Below are 16369 nucleotides of genomic sequence, written 5' to 3'. Positions count from 1 at the left end.
AGGTGAAATAAACTGTGTAAATGAGTTGACCGTATCAAATGAAATTCTGGTGTTTGTTTATTTTTGTACTTTAAAACTTGATTATCTAGTTCATGCCATGCTTTAGAATGTTACCATTTGCACAGGTTTGTGTGTACTCAGAGTATTTTTTATGTAAACGGGGCCATTTTGTTCAATTCCTTCTGATGAACCTTTACTGTTATTCGACACCGTTGCTTCATTGTACGAAACGCGTGTTTAACTGTTATTTGATGGCTCTATTGTACTGTTGTTTGACGTATTTGCTTCAATGTACGACACGCATGATTAACTGTTGATTAACGAGAGAAGAGCCCCACCACTCAATTATATGCAGTCAGGCACGTGTAGTTAAAATATTTGAAATTTTGCTTTTAAATCTAAGAAAAATTTGCAAAAGATCAGTTTCCAGAAAACTGTAGCTAGGGTACACATACTTTCCTTATCTTGAAATATAAATCGGAAGAGTCACTATCTTTAGCACGAGCAAAAAAAACCAGACACAAGTGTACTTGGACTCATCTACCGATGTTTGACTGTGATAAAAAACTGAATGTTGGAATATTAAATGGTGTGAAACAAACTATGCATACAGAAGTAAACAAAATAATACTACGATATCTTTTATTTGAATATAAATCTAATGACTTATTATAATTTTAAAACTGGTATCTATGATGAGTTTATTTACATATATGATTGAACAGACAATAAAACAAGACAATTTAAATAAAATCTGCAATATTAGAAAAAATTGATGACGTTAACAATGATAGTTGCATCCGAAAGGATCTATTTAAAAAAATCTATGTTAGATGTAAGTTAACAAGTGATAAAAAAATCTAAAGTATCATATATAAAACTAATTTAATCTACTTGATTCTTAGAGAACCTGGATTCTTTGTTTAATATTATGATAACGCAAAAAATGTCACACATCCAGTTAAACAAAACACTATGACTTTGTATGCAAAAAAGATATCCGGGAACATGAACAAAATTTCATTATCAAAAATCACATTTGTTGAAAAATTGCCATTCCATTGCTTTATAAATATTATTTAACTATTCAACATGTCAAAATATAATTTTTCTTCTGAAAAGAAATTAAGAAAACAATGTTTTAATGAATTCTGAAATCCACATACCATGGCTTTGTTGTTAAGCAATTCTGACCATACAATGGCTTTGAATGATTTGTAATAAAAAAAGTGTTTGGCAAATGTAAAAATGATAACATGCCTTTTCTTCTGATAAATATCATCACACAAAAAATAAAGATAGTAGTTTTAATACGAAATGATGTCAAGATTAATTATGTATTTCTTAGTTTGAATGTAAATGTTTTACCCCATAACTTAAATTTAGATGTTTCTAACGGAATTTTCGTCAGCAGAGTGTGAAATGTTTTGTGATTATTGAGTCATGGTGGTCTGTACATCTCTTCTATGTTTTCATAAATATTTTATAATCTTCTTTCACGTTGCTTTTGCATGAGTATGCTATATTTCTATAGTTAATTATATAAAAATAAGAAGATGTGGTATGATTGCCTATGAGACAACTATCCACCAAAATTCAAATGAAGTTGATGCAAGCAAATATAGGCAACCGTACATCCTTCAAAAATGAGAAACACCCATACCATATAGTCGGCTAAAAGAGGCCCGCCACATGAAAAATATAAAACTATTTAATTGAGAAAAACAACGGCTTAATTCATAACAAAACCCCGCCGCTTTAAGCAGTTTTAATAAATCAACAAACAGCATAAGCGTTCATATCCGTAATATTTTCTGTTGAAACTTTTTTTTAAACTTACTGGTTGGAGAATTTTGAAGAACGAGATCAAAAGCGGGTTTCGAACATTGTACTTAAACAGATCATAAGTAGAAAATTAACTGACAACGCCATAACAAAAAAATAGTTTTATCTCAAGTATCATCTATATCTAAAACTATCACCTGCTGCACATAACAAAATCTTAAAAAACAAACGTATGTTCGAACATCAAAAATTACATTTTCGTCCAATCAGAGAACTGATCAGCGACAACTCCACGTCGGTACCAATTTTTAGCATCAATAGAACATTGGCAGACGATTCGAAACTATTACCGACTACATCGGGAAAAAACGAACTGCACTATTAGAATGTTTATCATCTCCCCTAAAATAATCCCTGCATCAAGTCACTTGACTGGTTAGAAACTGTTACTATCAAGTGGCAAATAATTGCTTCAAATTGTATGACTCTAGGCCAAATGGTATCTGAGATCTCGAATAGCCGAACGGTTGCATATAATTGTGTACATCCACTTCATTTTAACTTTGGCGGATAGTTGTCTCATTGGCAATCATACCACATCTCCTTATTTTTATAGTATTAAAGCATCTTTAAACAAAAATAACAATAACTGTAGCATCAAATACAAGACATATTCAACCTTGCTTAATGTATCACATTTATGTGTCTGAGCGTTTTCAGTAAATCTTTGATCTCTTGGATTCTTAATGTATCCTTAAATCAAGCTGATTTTTTATTCATTGGTATCGAACTTAACTTTCAGCTTACTATTAACCAAGGTTAAGATGCATAAATGTAGACAATTTGGAAGCACATTTTACATAACACAAAATGTCCATGATATAAATTCATTTGACTGTTATCTGTTAGTATATGATAACTAGGACTTGACATAAATCTTGCCCAATGTCAATGAAGTGTAAATTGATACCCAGAGTGGTCTTATTTTTCGTAGAGTCTGTGATAATTCCCGAGACACATCTTTACACCATGTCATGTGATTTCACGAAAATGTTTATATGTAAACTGATTTTACATATAACGTAAAAGTAATTGAAATATGGCTTGTTTGACCATTATCACTTAGTCACACGGAAAGTTTATCCACAGTGCACACACCTTCTGACAATTGACTGTCAATGCACATGCGTAAGTGGAAATTGACGACAAAGGAACTAAATTTAAGCGATCATCAATCAATCAATCTATCTGAAGTTAACTTAAATACATTTGCAAACATTCATTTAAATGTCTAGAAGTTTAACTGTTAGTATAAAACGTATACATTGAGTAATGTTACCAGATAAAATATTTCAAGCCAACTATAACTACTATTACGGCAATAACAGCTTTGAAGTTTTCATAAATTGTCGATGAAACATGCGGCCAAAAGTAATACAAAATGACACAACCAAATGGAAATGCAAAAATCGTCACCTTTAGTGATACTGATAAATTCCTTATTTCAAACCTAGCTTTAAAGAGAACCAAATAATATACTAGAAACAACAACGGCAATCCTTCATAACGTGTGACGACAAAAGAAAATATTGGGAAAAAAATATTGATACAAAAATGTATAGCCACATTCAATTTCCCTAAAATTTCGGGGTCATAAAGACTTATGACAAATAAAACAAGAACTGATGACATAAGCAAAGCAAAAGGTTTGTACATGATCGCCAATAGATAACGATGCAATACAAAGGTAATACACAGCATAACTAAAGAAGCACGAAAATCAACATAGTAATAGGTCAAACCACATACAATCAAATACACGGAAAACAGCAAACTCTTCAAAATACTTCTGCCTCTCCAATCTAAAAAGAAAATGTTTAATGTGAAACACATTTGAAAAATTGGTCCCGAAATATCACGTGTTATACTGTCTCGAAAAGGACTACAGGCAGATACCTATAAAATGTAGAACTGTTATATAAATATTAATTTATAAAATTTGCAAACGCAAATAGTTTTACTTCTTGCATTGTGATAAAATTGCGTTTAAGAACCACTTAAAGTCTTCACCTGCCTAATTGCATTTCATGTCAAGTTCCTTTTAAATACCACCAGCTCGCTTCTTTCCGAATTTCTCTTTTTTTTATATGCGGACAGCAATTCACGACGACTTAATCGCATGCGTGATTTCAAAAGGAAGGAAAGTAGAGTAAGGAAACGATTAACCTGGGCAAATGTGCTCAGTTAGCATGATAGAAACTATTAGGAGAGGGGGGGTCTTTTCGAGATTTTTCGCCAGCAAAATTGGTCTCGTAACTTTCAGTGGTTTTGGTAAAGGCAAAAGATAACCGGGTTATAACGGATTAACAACTGGCTACCTCGAGGAAAATGGAAACAGCAAAGAGCAACAAAATAAACTTTGGAATCAGAGAAATTCCTTTTTTAACAACTTGAATAAGATACAGAAAACTGTAGTTAAGAAACCACGCTTTAATAGAATTAACAGTAAAGACGGGATCAACTTGAATGGTGATTTTATGAAACAATATAAGTATGACAATAGTCCTATTCGCATACATAAATACCAAGATAGAAGAAAGATACATAAAACAAGCAAACAAATAGTTGACAAAAAAATCGTACAAAAGATCGTAAGGTGATAAACTCGCGTAAATATGGATGGAAAATTTCATACTTCCAGCGAAAATTAAAGCAGCAATTACTATCGCCGCCACTGCCACCACCATTAACATCATCATTAATACAACCATATACTCCTCCTCCTTCTATTCCTCCTCCTCATCCTCAAAAATTTCAAAGGAAAAAATTGCTGGTCACATAAGCCTAGTTTAATTGTTGGTAGAGTTTTTGGCATTATGGTTTTGTTATAATAGATTATTGTTTTTGATTGTAATAGATACCATCTGAAATCATTGTGAATATTAGCTGCATATTTTTAACAAATTGTTTTTCTTCGGCATAGTGCACCAACAATACACTAAATTTGGTTAACGTTAATGTTGACTTTATATAGTTTCTTTCTTCAATTTAAAAATAACCTGTATAAAGATAAACCCATCAGTCATGAACAGTTGATATGTTGATATTTTATTTGAGACCAAGGAATTGAGGTCATAGCCGAAGGTCAATTTGACATCCTAGAATTTGACTTCTGCTTGCAATTGCAACTTGGCTTCCAGTTATCTTAGCTGTAAATGTTTAGCTTGTTTTAATTAATGTGTGAATACCAATAGTAAAACAGTAAATATCAATTGGTCAATGAAACCAATAGAAAAAAGACTGATAACATTATGATGAACCTCAGGTAAAAAACTTATGAGATTATGAAAATAGCATTTAAAAACGCTTTCCCTGCTTATTTTTATCCTGACAGTCGAAGGCTTTGAATTGCTGAAAGATTTTTTATGTTGTGCATGGTTACATTTTACAGACAAACCGGTTCAGGAGAATAAACTGTTGACACAGAGATATGTCTCGCCTTTTTTTTTATAATTTTGGTAGTATTATGCAAATATTGAATCCAAATGGCAATATTTAAAAATGTAAACTTTGCAAAACATTGTACAATGACTTAATGTGCATGATAAAAAAAACTCTATGGGAATGAGAAATGCCAATGCTTATAAAACTGCATACCAAATACCATTATCTTATGAGAAGAGGTGCACTTTACACTAACCAAAACACAAACTTTAACTTGTAAACAATGGAATTTTTTTTAAAGTTTATGAACAATAATGAGGGGATGGGGTCATACAATCTCCACGGAAATGATACTTGCAAATGCTAATACAACAGCATACCGAATATCACTGACTTAATATAAGTGATTCCTCTTAAACTGATCTCATCACAAACTATTGCATATAAACTATGCAAAACATTCAAAGTCAATAGACCATGACTGAGGGGGCGGAGCCAAATAATCTCTTTGGAAATAGGATGTGCCAATGCTTATGCATATACAAACGAAATACCACTGACTTACCACTAGTGGTACCATTAAAATGACATTATTACAAACTAATATATGTAAACTAAGCAAAGGTTTCAAAGTCAATAGACCATGATTGAGGGAGTGGACCCAAATAATAATGCGATGTGCCAATGCTAATACAGCTACATACCAAATATCATTGACCTACCCCTTATGATTCCCCCTAAACACAAACAAATACATTATTGACTCCGCTGCCTTGTTGTAATTCATTCTTTTGTATAAACATAAATTAAGGCAAATGAGAATATCTTTTTTAGGTTGTTTGTTACAATGCTCGTGAATTCAAACATGTTTGTTTTTAACTGACAATATTTTCTTTCTGGAGACAAGACTTTGTGTAGGGATGTTGTGTCATTAATAAATGCACCATTTGCCTTCTTTTCAATTGACTAAATGCATAGGAAATAAAAACAAATAATAATCAAAACACAAAACAGTTTAAAACTTACAATTTGCATTTGCTGTCCTCTCTACATGCTTTAGTTTCTCTGACAGTTTTTCTGCATCACCTTTCAAATTGTCGAATACCTATTATATCAATATAACAATACTGTTTTTATACTTGTAGTCAAAGTATAATGTTATTGTGCATAGCTCACTTTCAATAGTCTTCAATAATAGAAACTGCCTGTCATCATTGTCTGTACATATTCATATAGCAGTCAAACTATGATTACTAGTATCGTTTTTGTGAAGTAAGTACTAACTAAATACCATACATAAAACAAAGGTAACCGTTTTTTTTTAATACAGGATGCAGGTGTTCAATGGGGAAAAGTATTGTGCAATAAATAAAAGATAAAAACTTTGCCCTCACAAAATTTTAACATTATATTACCGAGTAAAGATTTGTAAAGCACGGGAGTTATCCCCCGGTGTTTGGTAAGGGTACGTGTTGATGACTTCCCTGTTTATTGATTTGTAAATGCTATCTGTGTTTTTGTCGTTTTCGTGCCTTGGTATTATTGTATATATTAATGATTTTTCATTTTCATATTTGCTCTCTATTCTAAATATTTTCAGATTTTTTCACGAATCTTTGAAATTGTATTTACGACGAATGCTTAATTTTCAACTGAAAAGTTAATTCAGTAAGACTTAAAAAAATATCAGAATCATTTCTGAATTTTAAAGATAAAATAACCTTATTAATCTTAAAGATTAGATTTTAAAAGTTACCTTCTTAGTATCCTTTTCACAGGGGATCTCATCTGACAATGTATTTCGATATTCGATGTACATTGTATCATCCATTGTTCTGACCGCTGCCTCATTCAGCTTTTGTCTTATTACCTCTTCTTTGTTGCATTGCTTGGCAATTGAAAGTAAGACACTTTCTATTTGTTTCTTGTAGACAGAATAATCTGCATCTGAAATAATCCCCTCTTTTGAGGGACCATGAAGGTTGTTCCTGTACTTGATTAAGTCCTTGACGTCTTTCCGGACAGCACCAGTGCAAGTAGGAGCAAAGTTGATTAACAGGCATCTCAAAAGTGTGAGGTCTAGACAGGCTGTTGTTAAGGATTGTTTAGCAGAACTACAACAGAGCTTTGACCTACTTTTAAAGTTATGACCTGCAATTTTCGGTTTTGTTTTATCAAACAAAATATCTAGATGACTTGGAAGCAGTACTCTTTGTGAAGGAGTATTTCTTGAGAGTGTTCCTCCCGTACACTTACAACACGGATCTTCGTTATAACAAAGATGATAAATTTCATGCTGGTTTTGATCTATAAAATCTATTAAAGTAATGTTTCGCGTGGATAAATCATCGTCTAGTAATAATACGAGTACTTCTTTCCCATGTTCAACGATAACACTTGATGTTCTGTAAAAGTTTTCTCGTTGTCTTTGTGTCATAATTTTACAAAAAAGATAAAATTAAATTAGAATGTTACTCTAAATAAAGTTATTGAGTTATCAAGTCTTGTAGTCTATCTAAATGTTACTTAGAACTTGCTAAATGCTGCATAGGTATCTGTGGGTATTTCCTACTTTCGTTATCTTGAAATTATTTACATAGTTACCGTCACGGTGGTAATATCGTCTATTAAAGCTACCGAGTCGCGAAATCAATATTGGATACGGATATGATATACATACGTGGAAATTTGTAAGCGTTGGTAAAGTTATATAGATATATCGAATAATGAACAATTTAATGTTGCAACTATTTTATGTTTTATTTCATAAGCTGTTTTATATAATACATGTAAAAATATAAAATCATTGTTTCACATTTCTTTCTTTTAATTTCTTTATCTTAAAGATATACTGGATATTTTATGTATTTTTTTTTTTGCCGAGATGGGGATGGTCCTATTTGTTGTTATAAGGTATGTGTTTGTTTTGAGTTTTTTTATTGGTATAATCTCGTAGCTTGTTAAAAATCAAAAAAGGTTTGATTGCAATTTCTAATACATTTATTGTTAAAAATAAAAGAAATATTTCGAATATGTACAAGTGAAACCCCAAGTATCCTTTCGAAATGAGCTAAAACTGATCACTTAGACTTAAACAAATCACCACAAAAGCATTTACACTTGGTTGATTAACACATTTAGTATTGGTCATTATTAATTAACTACACTGTTATTGGACTTAATATGATGAAAACTGCCTATGCAATATAAAGGTGTCAACTCGGCCAATACAGAATAACTCGGCCAATATAGATTTTTTTTCTGTATTGGCCGAGTTCTGAACGTCTCTAGTTTTTAGATCGAAAGTCACGATAAACACAAACTGAAAGTAAACAGTTGTTTGGAAGACGCAGTTTTCCTACTCACCATAAACATGCTGAAACGTTCAGTATGGCATATATTTCAGGCTTAAGACGGTCACATTCATTTAAAAAGCATTTTGAAAGCAGACGATGGAATTATTTCAGGTTTGGGAAACGAGTAGATTAGATCACAAAGTTCATTTCTTGTCGACCTCATAATTTCACGATGGTACAAATCGATTTACTGTTTACTTTCGCTTCTCATGTTTTGTAAACTGTCATTTATGTTTAAACCCGAACCAGGCATATGCTTTCTGGAAGGGTGACCTGTAATTGTGCAAATCTTCGTTCTTTGGTCAGTTGGCTTATGGATAGTTGTATCATTTTCAACTCCTACATTATTTTTTCAGTTTGTTTCTGCATAACACATGCAATGGCAGTACCTTTCCAATTACTATTTATGTGTTGTGTCTAAATTTAAATTGTAACACTTTATAGTGACTGGAAAGGGTAGAAAAATTCATCAGATGAGAAAATGCTGAAGACACCTGGAAACGACACCAGATCATTAGATAGAGCATCTTATAAAAAGAAACTGAGATTTGGATAGTTCCACTTCAAGGTAAAAATGTTTATCTCTTGTGAAATGAAATAAAAAAAATATTGTAACACTGTAGTTAATTAATAAAGACACTATTACGTGTATTTCTGTATTGGCCTTGTTATTGGTCCTCGGCCAGCTGTATTGGCCTTCGGCTTCGCCTCAGGCCAATACAGCAAGCCTCGGACCAATAACAAGGCCAATACAGAAATACTCACGTAATAATATCATATCAACTGCATACATAATTAAAACTGGATATTGAAATTTTAACATTAGCAACGGGGGGTGGCGGGTTGACGTCGAAATTTTGGTAGGGGTGTGCCATTTTTGCCTAAAAAAATGTACCCATTTTTATATAACATTCACTAATATTTGGTACCTATATTTATATATAAATATATACAAAGAATGATCTTTACTTACATACAATATTTTAATTTTAAAATGCATAGATTCAGGGACTTTATATTTATGTAAATATAAAGCCCCTGATTGATTAACATACCACAATTGGCCATATTAATATAAGACTTCCAATAACATGTTTATATAAGATATGTAGAACATACCCCAAATCGATATAAAGTTCTGAAAGAACAATGCATATCAATATAGAATGTCATTAAAAACTAGTGTCATATATATATAATCTCGCAAAATTATGACCCATATTTTTGGCATATCCGCGTATACCCATTAATATGAAGTTACCCCCCCCCCCCTTTTTCATGGATATTAGGCTTCGTGAAGATATCCAAGACTTTAGATACACGTCTATTTTTCTGTAACATTCAACAAAAAAATTTAGCCGCGAAAATAATCATAAGTAGATTACGTATACGGAGAAACACAATAAACTATGGGCTAGAAGTAAAAAATCAGTCATTTCCAAGATTAAAGTTGGTAATTCCATGATTTAAGTTGGAATTTCCAAGTTTAATGTTGATAATTCCAAGATTAAAGTTGATAATTCCAAGAATAAAGTTGGAAATTCCAAGATTAAAGTTGATAATTCCAAGATTAAAGTTGATAACTCCAAAATTAAAGTAGACAATTTGAAAAAAAAAGGATGGCCCTAATACGCTTCCGTAGTTTCGGGCAATGCGTGAATTACATCCCGTAGCTCTAACTGGCTAATTACTCTTTTGCATCAGTTATCGAACTTGGTCATTTAATCTGACAGCAGTTTTCAGACTTTGTAAATTATTGGTACTTAAACTGTGCAGTCCGAAAGGAGTATATTGGGTGATAAATTAATCATGAATAAATATGAAAATAAATGAAATACACCCCCCAAAAAAACCAAAAAAAAACCAACAACAATGCAACCACAAAATCACTTATGAAAAACGCTTTTATCTTTGTTTTCATCTTGATATTTTGTGGAGGTATGAAATATGATGGGATGAAATCAGACATACGAGTTTCATCCGAAACAAAAGTAATGCAAAGAGTGAAAAGGATTCAGTCTTTTAAAATTTGGTTTATTTTGGCATATGACTGGTGTAAAAAAGAGGTTAATCAGTTGAATGGAAGATGATCGAAAACATATGTAGTATTCTAGATAAAAGAACTTAAGAGTACAGAGGGGTTATAATAAACACCGGTATGGGTTAATCCAATTTGCAGGTATAATCTTAACATTTTATACGAAAAACAGGTATCATTGATGGCGACGAGCACACCTGTTAATTAATGCCTTGGTGCAATATGCATTTTCATCAGAAACAGTTTAAAAGAACGGCGAAAGATACCAAAGGGACATCCAAACTCGCAAAATCGAAAAAAAAACTGAAAACGCCATGGCTAAAGAAGAAAAAGACCAACAGAAAAACAACAGTACACAAAACACAAAATAGAAAACTAAAGACTGAGCAACACGAACCCCACCAAATACTGGGTGTTGCTCATGTCAGTACAAAACCGGTAACAAGTCTTATTCGGAAGGTCACATTCGGGGAAAAGGGAATGGGATTGTAGTTACGACAATTGGAACATATCCGCTATCGTGAAACGGATATTCCATAAAGGTCAACCGACTCCTGATGGCGTCCGTAAAATTTACGAAGGGATGATTTCAACTTCACCGTTTGGAACTCTTGGTTTAATAGCTTCCTTGTGAGCAGCAACCCTCTATCAAAGAAAACATGATAGGAAATACAAGCCCTGGAATATCGTACCAATTGGGAGATATATACTCCGTATGCAGGCGTTGCTGGAATGTTACAACATAGAAATGGAAAGTTCACAATTGGGAAGCTGAAATCATGTTTTGTCGTATATTCAACCGACCCTCATTGTCAATTTCTAGATGTAAGTCAAGATATGCGGCAGACTTAACTGTATTTGTTGTATCCTTTACCTCAAGTTCGATGGAATAGATGCGTTCAACATTGTCACCACATTTTGAATTATTTAATGAGAGAATAATATAGCGGTAAGTAAAGTTAAAGGATACTGCTAACTTCTTTTCTATCTTCCTAAGAAGTATCTGTATGAAGTCATCCTCATATGAATAAAGGAACAAGTCGGCAAGAAGAGGAGCACAGTTGGTTCCCATAGGAACGCCGATTGTTTGTTGAAAAATACGTCCTCCAAACATGTTGTCAATCAAGATATCAAGCATCTTCATAATGTCAGTTTCAGAGATTTTTTTGTTTGAATCAGAGTGATATTTTACAAAGTACGATTTATCCCTCCCTAAGACAATATACTATCACACATTCACAAATTTGACCTTTTTTAACACTTAGGAATTAATTTACGGACATGTAAACTGTGCTGTCTTGTGATAATTTTACTGCAACGCTTAAGTATGACACAAACTGCAATATCAAATAATGACAAAGTTCTAAAAAAAAGTATTTAAAAAAAAATGAGTTGAATCGTGTATAAAATAAAACCATGAATTCCAAAGGGAAAATCTATTATATTTATATATTTTGTCTGTACTTTCATACTTCGTCGGTATGGAACTTGATTGAAAAATATGGCATCAATGTAAACTATAAATATGTTTTTTTGAAAAATCATAGAAAATTCATTTTATTACCATTTCATAAAACCAACACGATGTTGTAGAACAAAGGTTAAGCTTTTAAATTGTATTTCATTTACATGTCTAGTTCAAGTAGTCATTTGGCCTTTACCAGAATATAGCGTGTGGGTGTATTTTTTTACGCACTTCTTAACATTTTCAGCGTGTTTCGAAAGAAAATCCTTTACAATATAACAATTACACTTAACTTCGTAATTTACACCAAATTGTAGCAAAATATTCCTTCTTTCAAATAATATCTCATTTTTCACTTTGTTTTCTTTTCTATTTTTCAACATTCACAGCTATAAGCATTTTGAAAATTCGTACTACACCGCCAGATAGAAAGACACGTTTTGATAGAATATTGAAATGCCAAACTGAAAATTTGGAAAATGGTAGAAAAATTCAGAAATTATACAAGAAATATAAGAAAAGAGTGCAAGTTCTAGAATAAGTTTCAGCTTCATAATGATATCAACTATTTTTTTGCCCTTCATGATTGTCGAGGTCTATTTTGATATGACTTTTTATTAAAAGTTTATTGCAAACATAGGTCAAAAAGGCATTAAATCAAACTGATACCTAAGGGGTTCCCTTTTACATGGACGATTTGTTTCTTCTTGTATTGGTTTTTTATCCTCCTTTATATCTTCTCAAGGAAGATGACCCTGTGAATTTAGATGACTGATAAATATAACGGGAAACAGACATCCGTTATTATTCTTCACAACATTTATCATACTTCCGACATGAATTATCGCTCCACAGGAGTCCCGAATGATCTCGAGCCGCGTTTCCATTCCTTTTAGATATACAATTCCTCGTTACCACACAAATTCTGGATTAAATGGCAATGAATCCGGAGTCGAAACACTTGAGGTAGGTAGTTTGACATCCGAATTCAACTAACATTAGATTTGAGCTTCAGATAAATATACTAGTACGTGATGACGCAAATACGTATTCCAATCCAGATTATCGGTGCGTATGCTCTCCATTTATCAATTCTTGCGCAAAAAAACACGTGCATGTATAAATATTAATTTCAATCAGCAACATTTTTTTGGTGGCCAGTCAGCGGTCTCGGGTTCACGTACTGCTTTTCTTTATTTTAAAAGAAAGCAACTTGTTTTAATAGTCCCATGTGCATCTTATCCCTGTGTCATTCACGTTTTACTTCAGTAGTTTTGATATGATTCCTTGCGATTTTGTTTAAATTTGTTTGTAGTTGTAAGATTATAGTCTTTTGTGGGGTAATTTTAAAGTGCACGTCTTTGTAAGAATCAGGCAATTTAGAAAAATTTCAAAACATGGCCGTAAAAAACCCACTGACCTAACCATCCTTCTTTGAAGTTACCCTCATCTTGAGTTAGAAATTGTAGGTCTTTTGTTTCTGCATGTCTGGTAATTCGAGAAATCTCCAGATAACTTTTGGTTAGAAAGATAGCAAACTACGGAGTAAGCTCCCCTTAATTTTAATTTCTAGTGCATTTCAACCAAATTATATCTTGAATTACCAGAACACGAAAAGGAAACAAATGTTATAATCGTACACCATTATACAATTTGAATATAAATTAATGTCAACTTGAGTGGGTTTTTTTTTGGGTCATGTTTTCACCACTGCCTGATTCTTAGGCAGATTGGCACTTTAAAGGTATAGAATTTGTTAGAAGACTACATCAGTTTGATATGCAGTCCAATAATTACTCCCACATTTATTCCTACATATGTCGCGTTTATTGATAAACATATATATAAAAAAAGATGGGAACGTCTAGACCGTGCTGCAAGGTGTGATCTTTTCATATCAAGATATTCCAACAACTGTCAAGATGAAAAAGCATTAAAAAGCGTTGTACTTTTGATACATCAGCTTTCTGGTCTTAAATGGAGATCTTTGTTTTTGTTCGTACACACCATCAACTATAATTTGCTTCAAAAGTCACCCACCTTTTTGTCACGTCTCCTTGTAACGTTATGTAAGAATTAACAGGAGTTTGATGGAAAAGTTTCCTTGCTACTCTAATTAAATCAAAAGCCATTACTATTTCACATCGTTTGAAAATCATATTGGCCAAAATATGTCTTTTGTTAAATACAGAATGCTGTCCTCAAAATGTCCTTTAGTTTTTGTGTTATTGAACTGCTGTCACATTGACGTCGTTCATATTTCTTTTGGTTTCTCAAATTATACAAGTGTTGTTTTATTTTTCTTTCGTTTATGTACTGTGTTTTAAAAGGGATTATAAATAAAATAACGTTAAAAGGAAAAGTAGCACGATAACAAAGATGTCAAATAATTTAAAAAACAATGACAGTCACAGTTATAAGAGGGTCCTGATTTTGGGAGAGATTCCTTCATTTCTATATATTTTATATTTTTAGGCCATTTTTCTCTATTAATTATACTTTTTGCCCGTTATTCTCTATTCTTTATATTTTAACACCTCATTATTCTCTATTCTTTATTTTTTTTGGCCCATTTTTCTCTATTCTTTATATTTTTTTGCCCATTATTCTCTATTCTGTAAACCCCCATCCACATCCTCTTATAAGCAATATTTGGTATTTGAAGATCGACAGAATTAACCTTATTTAGCAGTTTATAGGATTAAACGTGTAAGTATTCAGATTGCGATTAGATAAATGAAGACCCATGATGATATATATAATTAATCCGTCAGACATGTTTATATTAAGGTGACAAACCTAACGGAACAAATCCTTAAGGAACAGAAGTAATAAATAACATGCTAAGAAATTTGTTTAAGCGTACACTCGAGAGAATTTGTCCCACGATTTAGTGCGATCTTGTTTTACAGCTGTGATTGACGTAGTGAATTAAGGGGTAACGTAACAGGCTATCAAAAATTAATTGTTCCGTCCGTGATTCAAATAAATATATGTGTCAGAATCATATATAAATCTTTCCAGCGATAAGTCTCTCAATTTTACTGAGACAGCGAATATAATTAACCGGAAAGCCAGTATGTAAAAATTCAAAAAACATCGCCGCATATTTATGAATAGTATGTTTCAAAACAATGAAAATAACACTTTATAAAAGAGGGACGAAAGATACCAGAGGGAGAGTCAAACTCATAGATCGAAAAAAAACTGACAACGCCATGGCCAAAAATAAAAAGACAAAAATACAAATAATAGTACACATGACAGAACATAGAAAACTAAAGACTAAGTAACACGAACCCCACCAAAAACTGGGGGTGATCTCAGGTGCTCCGGAAGGGTAAGCAGATCCATATAATTGCATGAGTTCAAAGCGCTTTTCTGATTTTACTTTCAACAGGAACTCCCAATGACGAATACCTGAAAACCAAGGATGTATAAGAACCGAACCAGTTGAAGAGCTATATGGCCAAAAAGGACATAAAAATAGTAGCCAAATCCATATAAGGCCAACTTTGCCTGAGGGAGTTGAAACCTTACATTTTGTTTTCCACTTTTTTGCATGTCATTGCCTAACTTATGGTAGGAGCCTTTTTTTCTTAGTTTAAAATATTACGGTGACCGATAATTATCGAAAGGTTTGAATCGGTCAAAGTCCTTTTACAAATATATAAAACATACCAAATGGATAGATGAATGAACTAGTTAGACACAATAAAAATCAGGTTTAATGTTGAATTCGCATATTTCTTGTGAAGTTAAAACTACAAGGGGTATGCAATGATTTCCGCATCTTCAACTAAATTACCATGGAAGATTCACATCCAATGCACTGTCATCATAATCATTTCATTTTTTTCTTTCTATCTATCTATCCATCTATCTATCCATCTTTCTTTCTTTCTTTCTTTCTTTCTTTCTTTCTTTCTTTCTTTCTTTCTGTCTGTCTGTCTTTCAAATTAAATTACCGGTTCTTCCATAGAACTACTTCGTCGGCTCTTTCAGTGAACTTTTAAGCTAAAGGCAACTAATGAGTAAAATATGTTTTATATTTTTGTTCAATCTTCTGATAACTTTTAGACAAGAAATTCTACTCAGTTTCAAGCTTTAAAAGATTTTCTTTAGATGCTTTGGCATTTCTATGATTTTAATCATTCTTGACACGTTACTATGATATTATACAGAAGATGTGAATGAATGCTTTGGATTAAAGACATTATTGATAAAGAATCTCAAAAATCTATTAGAGTTTGAATAATTTATTTAGATTTTGTGGGTTTT

General features: G+C 32.3%; 1 protein-coding gene across 1 annotated transcript; it reads right to left on the bottom strand.

The window, feature by feature from the left end:
* Nucleotides 1–628: 628 nt before the first annotated feature.
* Nucleotides 629–7798, bottom strand: LOC127739013 (uncharacterized). The gene is made up of 3 exons (XM_052250576.1): nucleotides 6986–7798; nucleotides 6256–6334; nucleotides 629–3647 (listed from the first exon to the last, which is right to left on the bottom strand). Exons 1-3 carry the CDS (start codon nucleotides 7664–7666, stop codon nucleotides 3121–3123), a joined length of 1287 nt encoding a protein of 428 aa, XP_052106536.1. The 5' UTR covers nucleotides 7667–7798; the 3' UTR covers nucleotides 629–3120.
* Nucleotides 7799–16369: the final 8571 nt, after the last annotated feature.

This window comes from Mytilus californianus, unplaced genomic scaffold, assembly GCF_021869535.1.
Source record: "Mytilus californianus isolate M0D057914Y unplaced genomic scaffold, xbMytCali1.0.p SCAF_4, whole genome shotgun sequence".
Taxonomy (NCBI): domain Eukaryota; kingdom Metazoa; phylum Mollusca; class Bivalvia; order Mytilida; family Mytilidae; genus Mytilus; species Mytilus californianus.
The sequence above is the reverse complement of the archived record's forward strand: the minus strand, read 5'-3'. Positions and strand labels throughout refer to the sequence as shown.

Coding starts and splice junctions, on each gene's coding strand:
- LOC127739013 (XM_052250576.1), bottom strand. CDS start 7,666: ATGACACAAAGACAACGAGAAAACTTTTACAGAACATCAAGTGTTATC. Junction 6,335..6,985: donor GTGAAAAGGATACTAAGAAG/GTAACTTTTAAA, acceptor TTGATATAATAG/GTATTCGACAATTTGAAAGG. Junction 3,648..6,255: donor GAGGACAGCAAATGCAAATT/GTAAGTTTTAAA, acceptor TTTTCTTTTTAG/ATTGGAGAGGCAGAAGTATT.